At 43.2% G+C, this 18,326-nt stretch overlaps 2 protein-coding genes across 3 annotated transcripts in view; one reads left to right on the forward strand and one right to left on the reverse strand.

Annotated features, from left to right (window-relative positions):
- Nucleotides 1-410: 410 nt before the first annotated feature.
- cct5 (chaperonin containing TCP1, subunit 5 (epsilon)) lies at nucleotides 411-5,423 on the reverse strand. Its single transcript, XM_029626545.2, has 11 exons — nucleotides 5,191-5,423; nucleotides 4,482-4,542; nucleotides 3,946-4,110; nucleotides 3,411-3,609; nucleotides 2,948-3,140; nucleotides 2,371-2,520; nucleotides 2,001-2,120; nucleotides 1,689-1,874; nucleotides 1,363-1,500; nucleotides 1,022-1,202; nucleotides 411-838 (listed from the first exon to the last, which is right to left on the reverse strand). Exons 1-11 carry the CDS (start codon nucleotides 5,293-5,295, stop codon nucleotides 711-713), a joined length of 1,626 nt encoding a protein of 541 aa, XP_029482405.1. The 5' UTR covers nucleotides 5,296-5,423; the 3' UTR covers nucleotides 411-710.
- Nucleotides 5,424-8,178: 2,755 nt separating this feature from the next.
- The window catches only part of mtrr (5-methyltetrahydrofolate-homocysteine methyltransferase reductase), a 36,875-nt gene continuing 26,727 nt past the window's right edge, over nucleotides 8,179-18,326 (forward strand). For both annotated transcript variants that reach the window (XM_029626546.2, XM_065007077.1), the window contains exons 1-8: nucleotides 8,179-8,732; nucleotides 8,982-9,135; nucleotides 9,638-9,755; nucleotides 10,120-10,657; nucleotides 10,766-10,879; nucleotides 11,544-11,697; nucleotides 17,194-17,282; nucleotides 17,734-17,914. In XM_029626546.2, coding sequence (XP_029482406.1) covers nucleotides 8,589-8,732; nucleotides 8,982-9,135; nucleotides 9,638-9,755; nucleotides 10,120-10,657; nucleotides 10,766-10,879; nucleotides 11,544-11,697; nucleotides 17,194-17,282; nucleotides 17,734-17,914 — 1,492 coding nt within the window. In that variant the 5' untranslated portion in view covers nucleotides 8,179-8,588. The remainder of the gene's footprint in view (nucleotides 8,733-8,981; nucleotides 9,136-9,637; nucleotides 9,756-10,119; nucleotides 10,658-10,765; nucleotides 10,880-11,543; nucleotides 11,698-17,193; nucleotides 17,283-17,733; nucleotides 17,915-18,326) is intronic.

The following is an 18,326-nucleotide window of genomic DNA, read 5'->3' on the forward strand; positions in this document are numbered from 1 at the left end:
ATTTCGTCAATTTTTTTGCCAGTAGTTCCGGCAAGCCAACTATGGTCCCAAAAATCACTGATATGTCCACTGAGCTGTTGGGCAGGCCCCTTGCTAGCTGTCACTTAAATGGGAGGGGCTGAAGATCATTGTCTCAACTTAATTTGCTAGTGGGCTGGTCCACCTGTGATGAAATGTAGGGAACATGGCACAGCTTTAAGGAAAATTGCTTTTAAATTAAATACTCAAATGTACAAGAGCATGTCTTTAAGAGCAAAGCTTCAATGTGCCTACCATCTCATATGAATTAAATGTTTGACAGTGCAGATAATTATTACCTGCAATAGTGACAAGTGTACTCAAATTAATCAATGAACAGTATTGCACAAGCATATTTGTATCATATTGGGTGAAAACCCACACAGAAGAGATTTCACAGACCAACATTTTATTGATGACTTCAGCTTGAAGGGGGGGCGGTTTCAGGATCAAATGATAAATAACAGTATGCAGGGTTGGACACTGTGCTGGACAAGTGCCTAAAGACCTAGGACACTTAACATTCTAGAACAGACAACTTCTAGAACTTTGCAGACTAGAGTTCTAGAACATTCTAAAAGAGTAATTCTAGAACACCTCATTCTAGAATATTCTAGATTAGAAGTCTGCTGAGTCCTAGAAAACTGGGACTGGCACGCGCTCAGTGGGGGTAGGTGGCTAGGTGGGGGTCCTTAATCTTCAGACTCTCCCGGGCTTCTGATGTCATCGATCTTCAAGATCATCTTAACCACCTGGGTGGCCAGAGAGATCTGCTGCTTTTTCCCATGCAGAGTCTCAATTACATGTTGCTGCTTCATGTCTAGGACAGAGAAAATAATCCACATCAATAACAATTACAGCTATATTAAAGATATAACGCTTCATATTAAGTGTTTACATGTAGCCGGTGAATGAAAACATTTAACATTGTGAATATTGGATATACAAAAGACTGGTATAAACACAAAAATGTACAGTTGACAAGTTGTGAGTCTGTCCTTACCATTGGTGTTGAGGTGCAGACAGTCGATGCCCAGGGCGGGGTTGTTCTCTGTGACCTGCCTGGCGCGGACCTCTGTCATGGTCTGGATGGAGTTGAGCCCGCTGTTCTCTGCCAGGGCCATGGGGATCACCTCCAGGGCATCAGCAAATGCACGCATGGCATACTGCTCCAGGGACGGGCACTGCAGAGAGAGATGGCGGTATGAGCACATTGCTTTGTTTCAGAATCATCATCAGGCTATTACTGTTACTCCGGGGCACACTCTTGATGCAAGTCAAATACAAAGTTTTAGTCTTTCACCTGATACTGTGTGTGTGTGTGTGTGTGTGTGTACACACTACCTTGTCAGCAGCCTGGTTGACAGCGAGGGCACAGGAAATCTCAGAGGCTCCGCCCCCATACACAACACGGTTGTCTCTGACCAGGTTACGGATGACACACAGTGCATCATGCAGTGCACGCTTAGCCTCCTCAATGATCTGACAGGGAAATTAAACAGTTAGTTCTGGGCTGCAATGAAAGCCTGTACACTTAGGTACAGGAAGTGTCCATCCGTGATCTAAAGATACAGCTGATGAGGAATCACAGCTGTCTACATTAACTGATTATCAGTTGCCTCAGCATAATCTCTTAACAGTCAACATTAGCAGACTACCAGTACACCCACCATCTTGTTTCCTCCACGGATGAAGATGGTGACTGCCCTGGAGTTCTTGCACTCCTCGATGACCAGCATGCGGTCCTTGGTTGTGCCAAAGCAAATCTCCTTTACGACGCCGGCTGAGCCCAGCTTCTCAGCGCTCAGCTCAGAGAACCGAGGCACGATGCGGCCCCCTGTCGCTATGGCAATCAGCTGAGGGAGGAGAAAACTGAGGTTAGCGATGCAGAAATACTTTAGTGAACACCCCTCCCCCGATAACTTTTTGTAGGTAGATTACAAGATGTCTGTATGTAGTTTGTGTGACGGTGCGCGTATCACCTCGATCTCAGGCCCTCCGACCCAGCGGATGGCAGGCAGTTCATTCTGCAGCAGCAGATGGTTGGCCTCGTCATCAAAGCCCCACTGGCAGATGGCCAGGTTAGCGCCGGTATCCTTGATCTGATAAAAAAAAAAGTAAATAGTTCAAATATTACATTTGACACATTCATGTTATTTCACCAAACTCCACTATCTGGTCTAAAAAAGAAAGAAAAAGTGTCTTTTAGTTTAGATCATATTCAATTAGATTCAAGGAGATGAGGGGAACTTTATATACACATATTTAAGTTGTCCAGACTGAGTGGCTGGAATGAACTGTATGCAGCTGTGCTATAGAGAAATATGAAGTCCTAAAGTTTCTGTGACTGACCTGTTTGATCATCTCCAGGAACTTGTCCTTCTCATACTTCTGCAGGGCCTTGTATTCCTCCACACAGGTCACGTCCAGCTTGTGCTTGGTCTTGGGCTTAGGGGGCTCAAACGGGCAGGTCAGGATGGCCATCTTTGTGTCTTTCAGGAGCTGAGGGGAAAAGAGCACAGGCAATTACTGTACAATATCATTTATCTGGCTAAATACAAAAAGTGCTTCAGACTTAGATGGACAAAAAAAATAATACCCCTAAATCTACAGAAACCGTCAGCTCTCTCACAAGCCTAATTTATGGTGAATGTCTTAAATGAGAGGCGAGACAGCCGTGGTGCTGTATCCAGTCAATGTCAGACCACTCTACTGGGGACAGAGTGACTGGAGTAAGGGAGGGGAAGAGTTACTGATCCAGTCGGTCCTAGTTTACACTGGGTTGGATCTGAGGTGTGCTAACATGACCCTTGTTTGTATCAACTGTATGACTGGGTTTGGAACTTGGATAAGGTACCACTACCTTCTGATGAAGGTCATCTAGCCTAAACGTCAATGCTATTACATTAAACTATCCTGAGCTGTGTACCTTGGGCATCTGAGGGTGGCTGAACTCCTTGTCTATGATGACTCCCTTGATGAGCTGGGTATCCTCCAGCTTGCCTCCCACCTTGCCCTCCATCTTGATCAGCTCAAAGTCCACGTCCTTACGGTTCATGTCCGCCACAGTCAGGACGGCGTTCACTGCAATCTCCGCCATCTGTCTGTGGCAGCGGTTGATCCTGAGAAAGGGAAGATGGGGGAGAGAAATCTGTATGAGACCTTATGAAACCAATGACCAGGTTCACAAATAATAACTTAATCCTACTTTCCATACAGACCAAATCAATTTGTGTATCATTCATCTTTGTGCAAAGACTGCATGGTTCCATTAAAATAAAAAATACAAGTAGACGTGCAAACAAAAAGGCATCTGCTAGCTGGACCATTAATGAAATTCTTGAAAGTTGCCATGACGACCACAAAACATAGTAACAGCCAGTGAGACTCACACTTTGGATCCCAGTGTGGTCATGGCAGTCTGGATGAGTGGCTCCGTGTTGCTGGGGTCGTATGGGTAGGTCTCGCTGATCTTGTCCAACTGCGCGATGGCGATCTTGGCGGCCTGGTCGTAACCGTCAGAGATACGGATGGGGTGGATGCCCCTGTCCAGCAGCTGTTCTGCCTCCTCTAGGAGAGCACCAGCCAGCACTGGAGGGGAGATAAGTTAGGATGAGTGTACCAATATGATTCTGCATTGATGAACACAATCTTATCATAGAAAGAATTGAGCATGGCTTTTAGAAATGATCAGATGTCTCATAAGCCCCATGTAAGATTAAGTTCCTAGATGGGAGAAGTGAGAAAGCCATGCTGCTTATCCCCTGTCAATGCAGCATTAATCCAGATTAGCACCAAAAAAAGGAACCAGAAGAAGAGTACAATCCAATTTTCATAATAGGATAGCGATGCAAGAGATGACATTTGTTTATTTAGTAAGCTAATGAGTCAGACCAATCACAGACTCAAATCTGTAGGGTCCCGTACCAACGACTCCGGTGGTCCCGTCTCCGATCTCGTCGTCCTGAGACTTGGAGAGCTCCACCATGAGCTTGGCGATCTGGTGGTCCACATCCATCATGCTGAGGATGGTAGCTCCGTCATTGGTGACGGTCACCTCTCCATCCCGGTCAACCATCATCTTGTCCAGACCTGTAGGAAGAGGAAGGGTGGAAAATCAAAGGTACTACACGATGAATGTGTAGCCGTTACTGTGTTGAGTAATGAATGATTGGGCACACACCAATACTAGAAGTTCCTTTATTGCTCTGTTTACAAATGTTGCTCCTGAGTGGCACAGCAGGCTAAGTCACTGCATCTCAGTGCTAGAGGCGTCACGACAGACCCTGGTTCGATTCCAGGCTGTATCACAACCGGCCGTGATTGGGAGTCCCATAGGGCAGCGGACAATTGGCCCAGTGTCGTTAAGGTTTGGCCATCATTGTAAATAAGGATATTAACTGACGTGCTTAAATATAATCTAATAAATAAGCTTCAGTGTGGCTGTGTTTGTTCGGGCTTACCGTTTGGTCCTAGAGAGGTCCTCAGCGTCGAGGCAACTGCCTTTGCTGCCATGATGTGAGACTGCACAACACAAAAGGACATTCGTGAATTTCTTCAGAGGCTGGGATTCTGCAGGAGTCAAACTATAACCAAATAAAATCAATATATCTCTGGGACCCACTAGCTAGATGGCCATGTCCGTGAAAATTACATTGACGATCAAGAGTCCTCGTTAATTGCCAAGAAGCAACTGCCAAATATTGTCAGCTGAGTTAGGCTATCCAACTAACTGTGTTGCTAAACTACTTTACCTAGCTACGTACCTAGCTGTGTAAAAAAAAAAAAAAAAAATAGGACTTTATTCATCATAAGTGATAAACACAGAACTGTTGGTGGTATGTTATCTAGCGAATTCCATTGTTTATTTGACAACCAGCCGCGCCTCACTGTGGCGTCCTCAGAAAATAAGCACATGGGCAGACTAGCATGCAGTTGCTAGCTAGCCATATAAATAACGTTACAACTTTCTAGCTAGCAAGCACACTTTTATAACATGAACTAAACATATGCATTGGCCCGTAATGTTATAATGCAGCTAGCTAGCCAACTGTCTAGCTAATCAAGTGGGTCTGAAGTTGTTGTGCATTTGAAGTGTTGTGCATGTGCCTTGACAAGATCCTGACGCATGAATGAAGTGGCATGCTAGCTGACTTGCTAAATCCATTGTACCTTCAGTGCGTCAAGGCCCGATAAGCGAGTCTTCTTATCCTGATCCTTGATGATGATGAACGGCCGTCCATACTCATCGAATGCGAGTTGCCCCATAGCGGACATATTGCCCGAAAGACGGCGACACTTTAGAAGTGTCCACGGATTAAATTCGGACTTTCACCAGTGAAAAAGTGGAGTGTTGGTAGGCACCTGGTCACACTGGTCTGCTGGCGACTTCTAGAAGGATCTCGGGGCGGGGAGGGCGAGACCAAGTAGGAAAAGGGGGAAGTTGATACATCATTCAATGATTCGATTTTTTTAAACTATATTGTTAAGATATATTTCGTTTGCCTTTTCTACAATTACATTTGAGACAGATGTTGTGCATAAACGGCTTGAATTCATGAAATGTTTTAGAAATCACCAAAATTCCTCTCATCACGTTGTTGCCAAATCAGTTCTTCTAGTCTCGCGATCTCACTCTTTTTACTCTTGTCTTGTTTTCTCGCGCTTTAGATACATCGTTTGGTGCTGATGTTAAGAAACCAGGGGTGATGAAAATACTCAGCTAAAGAGAGTTTAAAACTTCAATGTATTAGCTTGATAATGTGCGTTGGGGTGAATACGTTCACTTGAGTGACTCACAGGCAGCTACTTTTTCAGTATCACTGGTATTGTTTGGCTCATTGCATTGGCCATCCATCCCAAATCGTCCAGAAAAGTGTTAAACATTTGACTTGTGTCAGCTCCACCAAATGTTATGGATATACTGGCAAGACATGTCTCCCCGCCCTAACAATTGTCTACAAAGTGGAATGGCAAAGCCGGGTGTCTAGCTCCCGCTTATATTTTTGGGGGATTGGTGGATACATCTCATTATTGTAATTTATTTGAATATTCAATGGAGTTATTGACGTCAAACGCCTGTATTCAATGGGAGAGACGCTATCAGTGGAGGACCATCCTCAGTGAATTAAAACATTTTTAAATGAGAAGGAAAACATTTTAAAAGTGATCCTTTTTAGATTAAAAAAATATACTACATATATTCACGTCACCAAATAATTGATTAAAATACACTGTTTTGCAATGAAGGTCTAAAGTAGCCTAAACAGCAGGGTAGCATCATGGTGTAGCCAGTGGACAGCTAGCTTCCTGTCCTCTGGGTACATTGACTTCAATACAAAACCTAGGAGGCTTTCTCAGGGTTCTCATCCTGTTCCATAGATTTACACAGTAATTATGACAACTTCCGGAGGATGTCCTCCAACCTATCAGCATGAACTGACATGTTGTCCACCCAATCAAATGATCAGAGAATGAATCTAGTAATGAAAGCATAAACTACAGCTAGCTACACCGCAGTGCATAAAATTAGGTGAGTAGTTGTCTCAAAGCGAGAGAAAGACAATAGTTGAACAAATTAATTTCTTCCAAAAAGAAAAGCGAGATAGAGATTTTGTCATTTTTTTCTTCACTTTCAGTTTAATTGACTTAGCTAGCAAATGCAGCTAGCTAGTTTAGCCTACTCAAACAGAGGGATTCTATGTTAGCTAGAGTGCTATGACTATCCAACACAATACTGGAACTCTTCCAAGTCAAGGTAAACTTTTGGTTTTACAAATGTATTGCCACCGGGTCCCGCCGGTGTAAGTACTAAACGGCTTACTGGCTGTACACTGTGACGTTACTGCATGATTATGGCAGGTTTACTAACGGGTTAGTTCTATTAGCAATGTTGACTATAATGTTACTTTAGCCAATATGGTGACAATAATGTAGGCTATGTGTAGCAGCTATGATATGGGTTGGCTTGGAAAGGTTTTTTCACCTGGTCACATAGGGCTGATGTGTTGTTCATTGAAGTTCTTAAGCGAAGGGAAGAGGTGAACACATAGATGTGAGAAGGAATACAACGTGGCTGCTATGAAAATGAACTGTGTTTACGCGTGATCAGGGGTTTATTCATTCTGCTGATTCTGTTGTTTCTTAAACGGAAGCAAATGGAACTAAAAAGGGATAAACAAACCTGAATTTGTCCAATAGAAACTATCGTGTGCAACTGTTGGACTAATGATTCAATCATAGACCAGCTAGATCCAGGAAAGAGTGTGCAAGGCAGTATTGAATGTGTCTGTCCATGAGTCACTGTCTCTCATCTCACATTTTTATCTCGACCTGTGCGAGCACCTACGTTGTAAATTTTAATTCATAGGCTAGGTTGTAGAAACCCCATGATGGATATAGGTAAAATCAGAGTATCAAGTAGCCTAAACCTATTGTTATTACATTGAACTGAGTGAATGGAATATGGATGACAAAAAAAAATCGTCCTCCCTCATCTTAAACGGCACCGACCGCTACTGGACGCTATACTACTAGCCTCATCATGTCATGAATAGGCCTATCCATAGCCATCTCAACAACTCTGATATAAAGTGTTTTTTCTCAAAGTTGCCGGGATGTCACGTGTCCTATTTATATCAGTACACTCGTAACAACTTAAGCATTACGAAACTTATATTTGATCAAATAAACCTCACATACAAAAATGAATGGCTTATTTGCTAAGGTCAACACCTCACAAAAACTCATTGTTTGGCGGGCGGAACAACGAAAAAACGCCACCTGCTGGAGAGAGATAGATTTTCTGCAGAGTTGGGCCTCCTCTCTTCCTCTCTGGCTCCACTTAATAAACGATCTCTAGCTCCGTTACTGAGTTTAGTTTCTGGCCACTGTCTCGTGCTGGAAGACTAGCACTCGGGAGTTTTACTAGCAGACCAGTTGGATGATACGCGAATCTCATTGAGTTACAGAGAGCTGTTCTCCAAAAGCATTCTCACATCAGAGAGAATAAGTTCGTGTTATGTTATAAGTTTGATAAATACATGGGCACAATTTCAAGTACATACACATAGTTCTGTACACTCATACACACAGGTTGTTCCTTGCTGGGGCGACAACGTGCCGTGCGTCAAACGTGACGTAACTTCCGGGTAAGTTTTGTAAGGCGTTGAACGTGTTCAGTTATGTATTTTCTACAATGTTAGAAAAGGAGTTCCACGGGGATCTGCAACTAACTTTTCAATTTTCCGATTGTGTATGTACGATAATGACATGCAGTCAGTCGTGGACCTTTTGAGGATTTTGATATTTTCTGAATTCACAGTTTTATTTGGTTGGTGTGTAGTCTGTTGAGATGGAAGGATCAGTGTCATGGATGATGTTTCTCAGTTTTCAATCCAGCATGTCGATGTCTGCAGAATGTTTTGTTGTTGACAGCGGTGACAATGTTGCCACAACAGTTATATATATATATATATATATATATATATATATGATACACTCACTGTAACAACTTGCTGCAACATGAAGTTACACTGACTGACTTATTTAATTTCCACTTGTCCAGCAGAATGCCTTGTGAGGTGAAGCCCCGGTTCCTGGTTCTGTACGGGTCTCAGAAAGGCCAGGCACAGTCCATAGCCGAGGGGATAGCTGACGAGGCTGAGGAGAGGGGACTGGTTGCTGACATCTACTGCTTGAGTGAAGGAGGGAAGGTAAAGTTGACAAAATAGTGTTAACCTGCCCTGGCTTGTATTCCAATGCTGGCACAACACTAATGATTACAACACTGATGATTACAATGTTGATGATTACAACACTGATGATTACAACACTGGTACACTACTATCAAGCTGCTTAGGAACAAAACTAAGTCTGTATCATCGCATTTGTGGCAGAGTTGTTGTTACCACTGGTCTTTTTGGCTCTGGTATGAATACTGATCCTGTTTTGTCTCCCCTCAGTTTAACTTGGAGAAGGAGAGTGCACCTGTGGTGTTTGTTGTGTCTACCACTGGGGATGGGGACCCACCAGACACGGCCCTGAAGTTTGTGAAGAACATTAAAAAAAAGACCCTGCCCAGTGACCACTATTCACACCTCTGCTATGCTCTTATAGGTAAGGAAGGAGTGTGTGCCTAATCTTGGTTAACCCAGAACTACATTCTTGCGTAATTGGTCAGGTGCTCGATTAAGTTCCAGGTCCATACATGTTGAGAAAATAGATCAAGAGATACTAGAATGTGGAGCAGAACTGGAACGAGGAGCTCCACCCTCTCTCTTTGCAAGTTAGGGGCAAGTGTATGGGACAAATGTCCCCTCCCCTTTTGAAATTCGAAAGATGCTAACACCTGTGAAATTGGGATTTGTCCAAGTAACCAGTGATGAAAAACCCTGCTCGTTCTCAATTGGTGCGGCCATAGTATAAAGACAGTTCTACGGTACCATTTATGTTTAAATAGTCTGTCCACAGCAGATTAGGGTGTGCCTAAGACTAAAGGCCTAGTGCTGAGATTAATTGCTACTACTTTCGTCTTTATCTTATTTGATGGCTTTAAAATAACAGATTCATTGATACATTATGCGTGATGATCAATATCTTGTTTTTGTCTGTGCTCCAGCTCTGGGTGATACAAACTATGAAAATTTCTGCAACTGTGGGAAGACTATTGATGGCCGTCTACAGGAACTTGGTGCTAAACATTTCTACGCAACAGGACATGCAGATGATGGTGTAGGGTAAGGCCCAAGTTCTTTTAATAGGGAAAATACATTTTTTTACATGATGAGTGTTTCTCATACATCAACAAGTCCTGACACTCACCTAAGGAGCTTTAAAGCAGGGGCACAATGTCTTCTTGAATTAGTAGCAATAAAAGTGGTACCAATACAGACACACTTTGAATGTACTTTCCCCATTTACCTTGTGTCACCTCATTTGTGGTATGTGGCACATTACCTTTTGGATCCTTCACACTGCTTATCTCTGAGTCTGAGTGGACTTTGCTTTCTGTACAGGCTCCAGTTGGTGGTGGTCTCTTAGTGGGTTTCCCATGTTAATACTTTAACTCTTAATCCAAACTGTGTGTGTGTGTGTGTCTAGGCTTGAGTTGGTGTTGGACCCCTGGCTTGAAGGACTCTGGGAGGCCATCAGAGGAGCGTTATCCAAGATGACCACCCCTCAGCCTGAGAGGGATGGCCATGTAAGGGACCTGAGAGCATCGTTGAACGAAACACCCGAATTGTCAGTGACAGATGTCAAACTCCACCTTATGAGTCTTAAAGAATCAGAACCTCAGAGCTCTGGCTCACTCAGAACAGCAGCAGAGTCAGAGAGTACTAAGACTGAGCCCAAATCAGCTTCTCTGAATGTTACAGAAGCAGCCTCTGAGACAGGGAGTGCAGTTACTGATGTTAGACCAGTGTCATTGACCAGCAACAATAGGACTGCTCCTAAACTAGATGGCGTTGTCACTGATCCCGAGTCAGTGTTAGAGACACAGAGTGGAGCACCCTCTGCTGTTGTAGAGGCCTCTCTGACATGCTCCTTGCCTCCACTGTCTGAGTCTGTCCTCAATGTCCCTGCTCTGCCTCCAGCCTACCTGGATGTCACACTCCAGGAAGCCACCATAGAGGAAGAGGTGGGTTGTGGTAATACTGGGTTCTTTTGGCACTATGAAATTGTTTACATCTCATTCATTTTTGTTTGAGTTCTAACATCACCAGCCACACTTTCCATACCCCCCCAGACCAGTGCTCCGGTCAGTAAGGAAACCCTACACGAGGTTCCGATCTCCAGGGCAGTCCAGTTGACCAGAGATGACTCGGCTAAAACAGCCCTTCTGATAGAGCTGGACATCTCAGTGAGTGGCAGGCGTTTCTTACTATATACACTGAGTTTACAAAACATTAATGACCCCTTCCTAATATTGAGTTGCACCCTCCACTTTTTCCCCAAAGCAGCCTCAATTTGTCGGGCATGGACTCTACAGGGCGTTGAAAGCGTTCCACAGGGATGCTGGTCCATGTTGACTCCAATGCTTCCCACAGTTGTGTCAAGTTGGTTGGATGCCCTTTTTGGGTGTTGGACCATTCTTGATACACACGGAAAACTGTTGATAGTGAAAAACCCAGCAGCATTGCAGTTCTTGACACAAACCGGTGCACCTGTCACCTACTACCATACCCTGTTCAAAGCCACTTAAATCGTTTATCTTTCCCATTGACTCTCTGAATGGCACACATACACAATCCATATCTCAATTATCTCAAGGTTTAAAATCCTTCTCTAAGCTGTCTCCTCCCCTTCATCTATACAGATTGAAGTGGATTTAACAAGTGACATCAATAAGGGATCATAGCTTTTACCTGGATTCACCTGGTCAGTTTATGTCATGGAAAGAGCAGGTGTCCTTAATATTTTGTACACTTAGTGTAGTTTCATGCAGAGACCAAATATATTGGTCAGTAGTTCAAAATTATGGTTAAACTAGTTTCTTTACTCCGTCCTTTCCTCTGTGTACCTAGGCCCATCCGATGGCCTACCAGCCTGGGGACTCGCTTGACGTTCTCTGCCCAAACAGAGCCTCTGAGGTGGGGGAGCTTCTCCAGAGACTCTGCCTGCAGGACCAGAGGAGCCACCGTGTCCAGCTCTCACTGCGCAAAGACACCAGGAAGAAAGGTATGCTGTTCTCTCTTGTCATACACATGACAGGGACATTGTGTGTTTATAGTCTCACATTCAGTACCAATCAAAAGTTTGGACATCTACCTTTTTATTTATTTTTTACTATTTTCTACATTGTAGAATAATAGTGAAGACATCAAAACTACATATATAATCATGTAGTAACCAAAAAAGTGTTAAATGAAAATATATTTTAGATTTTAGGTTCTTCAAAGTAGCCACCCTTTGCCTTGATGACAGCTTTGCACACTCTTGGTATTCTCTCAACCAGCTTCACCTGGAATGCTTTTTCAACAGTCTTGAGGGAGTTCGCACATATGCTAAGCACTTGTTGGTTGCATCCCAAACCACCTCAATTGGGTTGAGGTCGGGTGATTGTGGAGGCAAGATCATCTGATGCAGCATTCCATCACTCTCCTTGGTCAAATAGCCCTTACAAAGCCTGGAGGTATGTTGGGTCATTGTCCCGTTGAAAAACAAATGATAGTCCCACTAAGCGCAAACCAGATGAAATGGCTTATTGCTGCAGAATGCTGTGGTAGCCATGCTGGTTAAGTGTGCCTTGAATTCTAAATACATCACAGACACTTTCACCAGCAAAGCACCCCAACGCCATTACACCACCACCTCCATGCTTCACGGTGGGAATCACACATGTGGAGATCATACTTTCACCTACTCTGCGCCTCACAAAGACTTGGCGGTGGAACCAAAAATCTCAAATTTGGACTCATCAGACCAAAGGACAGATTTCCACCGGTCTAATGTCCATTGCTCGTGTGTCTTGGCCCAAGCAAGTCTCTTCTCATTGGTGTCCTTTAGTAGTGGTTTCTTTGCAGCAATTTGACTGTGAAGGGCAGATTCTCACAGTCTCCTCTGAACAGTTGATGTTGAGATGTGTCTGTTACTTGAACTCTGTGAAGCATTTATTTGGGCTGTAATTTTTGAGGCTGGTAACTAATGAACTTATCTTCTGCATCAGAGGTACCACTGGGCCTTCCTTTCCTGTGTGGTCCTCATGAGAGCCAGTTTCATCATAGCGCTAGATGGTTTTTGCGACTGCACTTGAAGAAACGGTCTTGAAATTTTCCGCAGTGACTGAACTTTATGTCTTAAATTAATGCTGGACTGTCATTTCTCTTTGCTTATTTGAGCTGTTCTTGCCATAATATAGACTTGGTCTTTTACCAAATAGGGCTATCTTCTGTATACCACCCCTACCTTGTCACAACACAACTGATTGGCTCAAACGCATTAAGAAGGAAATAAATTACAAAATTAACTTTTTAACAAGGCACACCTGTTAATTGAAATGCATTCCAGGTGACTACCTCATGAAGCTGTTTGAGAGAATGCCATGTGTGCAAAGCTGTCAAGGTATAGGGTGGCTATTTGAAACATCTCAAATATAGTGGGGAGAACAAGTATTTGATACACTGCTGATTTTGCAGGTTTTCCTACTTATAAAGCATGTAGAGGTCTGTAATTTTTATCATAGGTACACTTCAACTGTGAGAGACGGAATCTAAAACAAAAATCCAGAAAATCACATTGTATGATTTTTAAGTAATTAATTTGCATTTTATGTCTCTCACAGTTGAAGTGTACCTATGATAAAAATGACAGACCTCTACATGCTTTGTAAGTAGGGAAACCTGCAAAATTGGCAGTGTATCAAATACTTGTTCTCCCCACTGTATATATTTGATTTGTTTAACACCGTATGTGTAATTTCATAGTTTTGTTGTTTTCACTATTATTCTACAATGTAGAAAATAGTCAAATAAAGGAAAAACCCTGGAATGAATAGGTGTGTCCAAACTTTTGACTGGTAATGTTTGTGTGTACAGTTGTGGCCAAAAGTTGAGAATGACACAAATATAAATTTTCACAAAGTCTGCTGCCTTAGTGTCTTTAGATATTTTTGTCAGATGTTACTATGGAATACTGAAGTATAATTACAAGCATTTCATAAGTGTCAAAGGCTTTTATTGACAATTACATGAAGTTGATGCAAAGAGTCAATATTTGCAGTGTTGACCCTTCTTTTTCAAGACTTCTGCAATCCACCCTGGCATGCTGTCAATTAACTTCTGGGCCACATCCTGACTGATGGCAGCCCATTCTTGCATAAACAATGCTTGGAGTTTGTCAGAATTTATGGGTTTTTGTTTGGCCACCCGCCTCTTGAGGGTTGACCACAAGTTCTCAATGGGATTAAGGTCTGGGAGGTTTCCTGGCCATGGACCCCAAAATATCAAAGTTTTGTTCCCCGAGCCACTTAGTTATCACTTTTGCCTTATGGCAAGGTGCTCCATCATGCTGGAAAAGGCATTGTTCGTCACCAAACTGTTCCTGGGTGGTTGGGAGAAGTTGCTCTCGGAGGATGTGTTGGTACCATTCTTTATTCATGGCTGTGTTCTTAGGCAAAATTGTGAGTGAGCCCACTCCCTTGGCTGAGAAGCAACCCCACACATGAATAGGCTAAGGATGCTTCACTGTTGGCATGACACAGGACTGATGGTAGCGCTCACCTTGTCTTCTCCGGACAAGCTTTTTTCCGGAGGCCCCAAACAATCTGAAAGGGGATTCATCAGAGAAAATGACTTTACCCCAGTCCTCAGCAGTCCAGTCCCTGTACCTTTTGCAGAATATCAGTCTGTCGCTGATGTTTTTCCTGAAGAGAAGTGGCTTCTTTGCTGCCCTTCTTAACACCAGGCCATCTTCCAAAAGTCTTTGCCTCACTGTGCGTGCAGATGCACTCACACCTGCCTGCTGCCATTCCTGAGCAAGCTCTGTACTGGTGGTGCCCCGATCCCGCAGCTGAATCAACATTAGGAGACCATCCTGGCGCTTGCTGGACTTTCTTGGGCGCTCTGAAGCCTTCTTCACAACAATTGAAGCGCTCTCCTTGAAGTTCATGATGATCTGATAAATGGTTGATTTAGGTGCAATCTTAATGGCAGCAATATCCTTGCCTGTGAAGCCCTTTTTGTGCAAAGCAATGATGACGGCACGTGTTTCCTTCCAGGTAACCATGGTTGACAGAGGAAGAACAATGATTCCAAGCACCACCCTCCTTTTGAAGCTTCCAGTCTGCTATTCGAACTCCATCAGTATGACAGAGTGATCTCCAGCCTTGTCCTCGTCAACACTCGCATCTGTGTTAACGAGAGAATCACTGACATGATGTCAGCTGGTCCTTTTGTGGCAGGGCTGAAATTCAGTGGAAATGTTTTTTGGGATTCAGTTAATTTGCATGGCAAAGAGAGACTTTGCAATTAATTGCAATTCATCTGATCACTCTTCATAACATTCTGGAGTATATGCAAATTGCCATCATACAAACTGAGGCAGCAGACTGTGAAAATTAATATTTGTGTAATTCTCAAAACTTTTGTCCATGACTGTATATGTATGTACATAGGCCACGACTGTATATGTATGCATGTATGTATGTAGGTAGGTACGTACGGTTGAAGTCGGAAGTTTACATACACCTTAGCCAAATACATTTCAACTCAGTTTTTCACAATTCCTGACCTTTAATCCTAGTAACAATTCCCTCTCTTTGGTCAGTTAGGATCTCCACTTTATTTTAAGAATGTGAAATGTCTGAATAATAGTAAAGAGAATTATTTCTTTCAGCTTTTATTTCTTTCATCACATTCCCAGTGGGTCAGACATTTACATACACTCAATTAGTATTTGGTAGCATTGCCTTTAATTTGTTTAATTTGGGTCAAACGTTTTGGGTAGCCTTCCACAAGCTTCCCACACGAAGTTGGGTGAATTTTGGCCCATTCCTCCTGACAGAGCTGGTGTAACTGAGTCAGGTTTGTAGGCCTTCTTGCTCGCACACACCTTTTCAGTTCTGCCCACACATTTTCTATAGGATTGAGGTCAGGGCTTTGTGATGGCCACTCCAATACCTTGACTTTGTTGTCCTTAAGCCATTTTGTCACAACTTTGGAAGTATGCTTGAGGTCATTGTCCATTTGTAAGACCCATTTGCGACCAAGCTTTAACTTCCTGACTGATGTCTTGAGATGTTGCTTCAATATATCCACATAATTTTCCTTTCTCATGACGCCATCTATTTTGTGAAGTGCACCAGTCCCTTCTGCAGTAAAGCACCCCCACAACGTGATGCTGCCACCTCTGTGCTTCACGATTGGGATGGTGTTCTTCGGCTTGCAAGCCTCTCCCTTTTTCCTCCCAACATAACGATAGTCATTATGGCCAAACAGTTCTCTTTTTTTGTTTCATCAGACCAGAGGACATTTGTCCAAAAGTACAATCTTTGTCCCCATGTGCAGTTGCAAACCGTAGTCTGGCTTTTTTTTATGGCGGTTTTGGAGCAGTGGCTTCTTCTTTGCTTAGAGGCCTTTCAGGTTATGTCAATATAGGATTCGTTTTACTGTGGATATAGATACTTTTGTACCTGTTTCCTCCAGCATCTTCACAAGGTCCTTTTCTGTTGTTCTGGGATAGATTTGCACTTTTCGCACCAAAGTACGTTCATCTCTAGGAGACAGAACGCGTCTCCTTCCTGAGCGGTATGACGGCTGCGTGGTCCCATGGTGTGTATACTTGCGTACTATTGTTTGTACAGATGAACATGGTACCTTCAGGCGTTTGGAAATTGCTCCCAAGAATGAACCGGACTTGTGGAGGTCTACAATTTTTTTTCTGAGGTCTTGGCCGATTTCTTTTGATTTTCCCATGATGTCAAGCAAAGTGGCACTGAGTTTGAAGGTAGGCCTTGAAATACATCCACAGGTACACCTCCATTTGACTCAAATGATGTCAATTAGCCTATCAGAAGCTTCTAAAACCATGACGTCCTTTTCTGACATTTCCCAAGCTGTTTAGAGGCACAGTCAACTTAGTGTATGTGAACTTCTAACCCACTGGAATTGTGATAGTGAAATAATCTGTCTGTAAACAATTGTTGGAAAAATTACTTGTGTCATGTGTAACTGATGTGAAATGGCTAGCTAGTTAGCGATGGTGCGCGCTAATAGCGTTTCAATCGGTGACGTCACTCGCTTTGAGACCTTGAAGTAGTGGTTCCCCTCTGCAAGGGCCGCGGCTTTTGTGGAGCGATGGGTAACGATGCTTCGTGGGTGTCAGTTGATGTGTGCAGAGGGTCCCTTGTTCGAGCCCGGGAATTGGCGAGGGGACGGACTAAAGTTAAACTGTTACACATGCACAAAGTAGATCTCCTAACTGACTTGCTAAAACTGTAGTTTGTTAACAAGTTATTTGTGGAGTGGTTGAAAAACAAGTTTTAATGACTCCCACCTAAGTGTATGTAAACCTCCGACTTCAAGTGTGTGTGTGTGTGCGCGCGCACACGTATTTAAATATATATATTTATGCGTGTGTCATTGCGATTTAGTCATGACATTTTAAACTATATAAAACTGCATGTAACTACTCACATCTGTAATGGATATAAAGTTGATTGTGTTTTTTCCCCTCCAGCTGCTCATCTCCCCTCCTACATCCCAGAGAACAGCACTCTAACCTACATGCTCACCTGGAGTCTGGAGCTCAGGACTGTCCTTAAGAAGGTCCCTTCTGCTTTCACGCTCTATACCTGAACTACCCAGTTCAGAACCCAAACCTGACTGTGAAAGGTTACTGCACTGCAGTAGGACAAAGACTCTCTTTAGTCTAGCTTCTATGGAGCATGTTTGGCAGACGCCTACGGTAGCAGGGTTGGCAGGTACAGTAGGCTGCAGGAATGTAGCCTGGGTGCCAGCCTGCCTCTGCCAACTTTTCATTGTCTTGTTTGACAAGGTGACAATGTAACATTGTTGAATGCAGAAACAACCTGACTAGTAGGCCAGATGTAACTGTGTGAAATCTATTTTGTATTGTGTGTATGGGGTGGTTTTCTGGACACAGATTAAGTGAAATCCTGGACTGAAAAACGATTTAAAAAATATATATATATATAATTTTTAGTCTAGAATTAGGCTTAATCTATCTTTCTCTCTCACTTTCTCCCCCCCCCTCCAGGCATTTCTTCGTTCCCTGGTAGAGTGTACAGAAGACAGTGGCGAGAGGAGGAGACTACAGGAGCTGTGTAGTAAACAGGGATCAGCCGACTACAACCTCTATGTCAGAGACCCCAGCCTCGGACTATTGGACCTGCTCAGGGCTTTTCCTGCCTGCCAACCCCCTCTCAGTCTTCTCATAGGTCAGAACTCACTCCCTCTCCTGTCAGTCATAATGTTTGAGCTAATCAGAGTGCGTTGATTTACATGTCACACAACATGGCTCTAGTTTCTAATGATCACCAATACAGGCAGGTACTGCTATTTCTCTATCCAGCAGAGGGCGGTATAGCCTCAGTAAATGCAGGTTCAGTCAAATTGTACATAGTGTTTTCCCCGTCTTCACTCTTCCTTTTTTAACATTTTTTTTTTACTCCACTTGGGTTTTTCATACATTTGACTGAATCCCAAATGACCAAACCAATGTTTCTGCATTGCTTCAATCAAGTTGTTATCTGTGATTTAAAAAAAAGGAGATTTTTACATGGCATATTCTTATTCTTGTGAACCACCAGTGCTTCCTGACTCACCATTTGGTCACCCCTGACATGGAGA

The sequence above is a fragment of the Oncorhynchus nerka genome, linkage group LG22, assembly GCF_034236695.1.
Source record: "Oncorhynchus nerka isolate Pitt River linkage group LG22, Oner_Uvic_2.0, whole genome shotgun sequence".
In the NCBI taxonomy this organism is placed as follows: Eukaryota; Metazoa; Chordata; class Actinopteri; order Salmoniformes; family Salmonidae; genus Oncorhynchus; species Oncorhynchus nerka.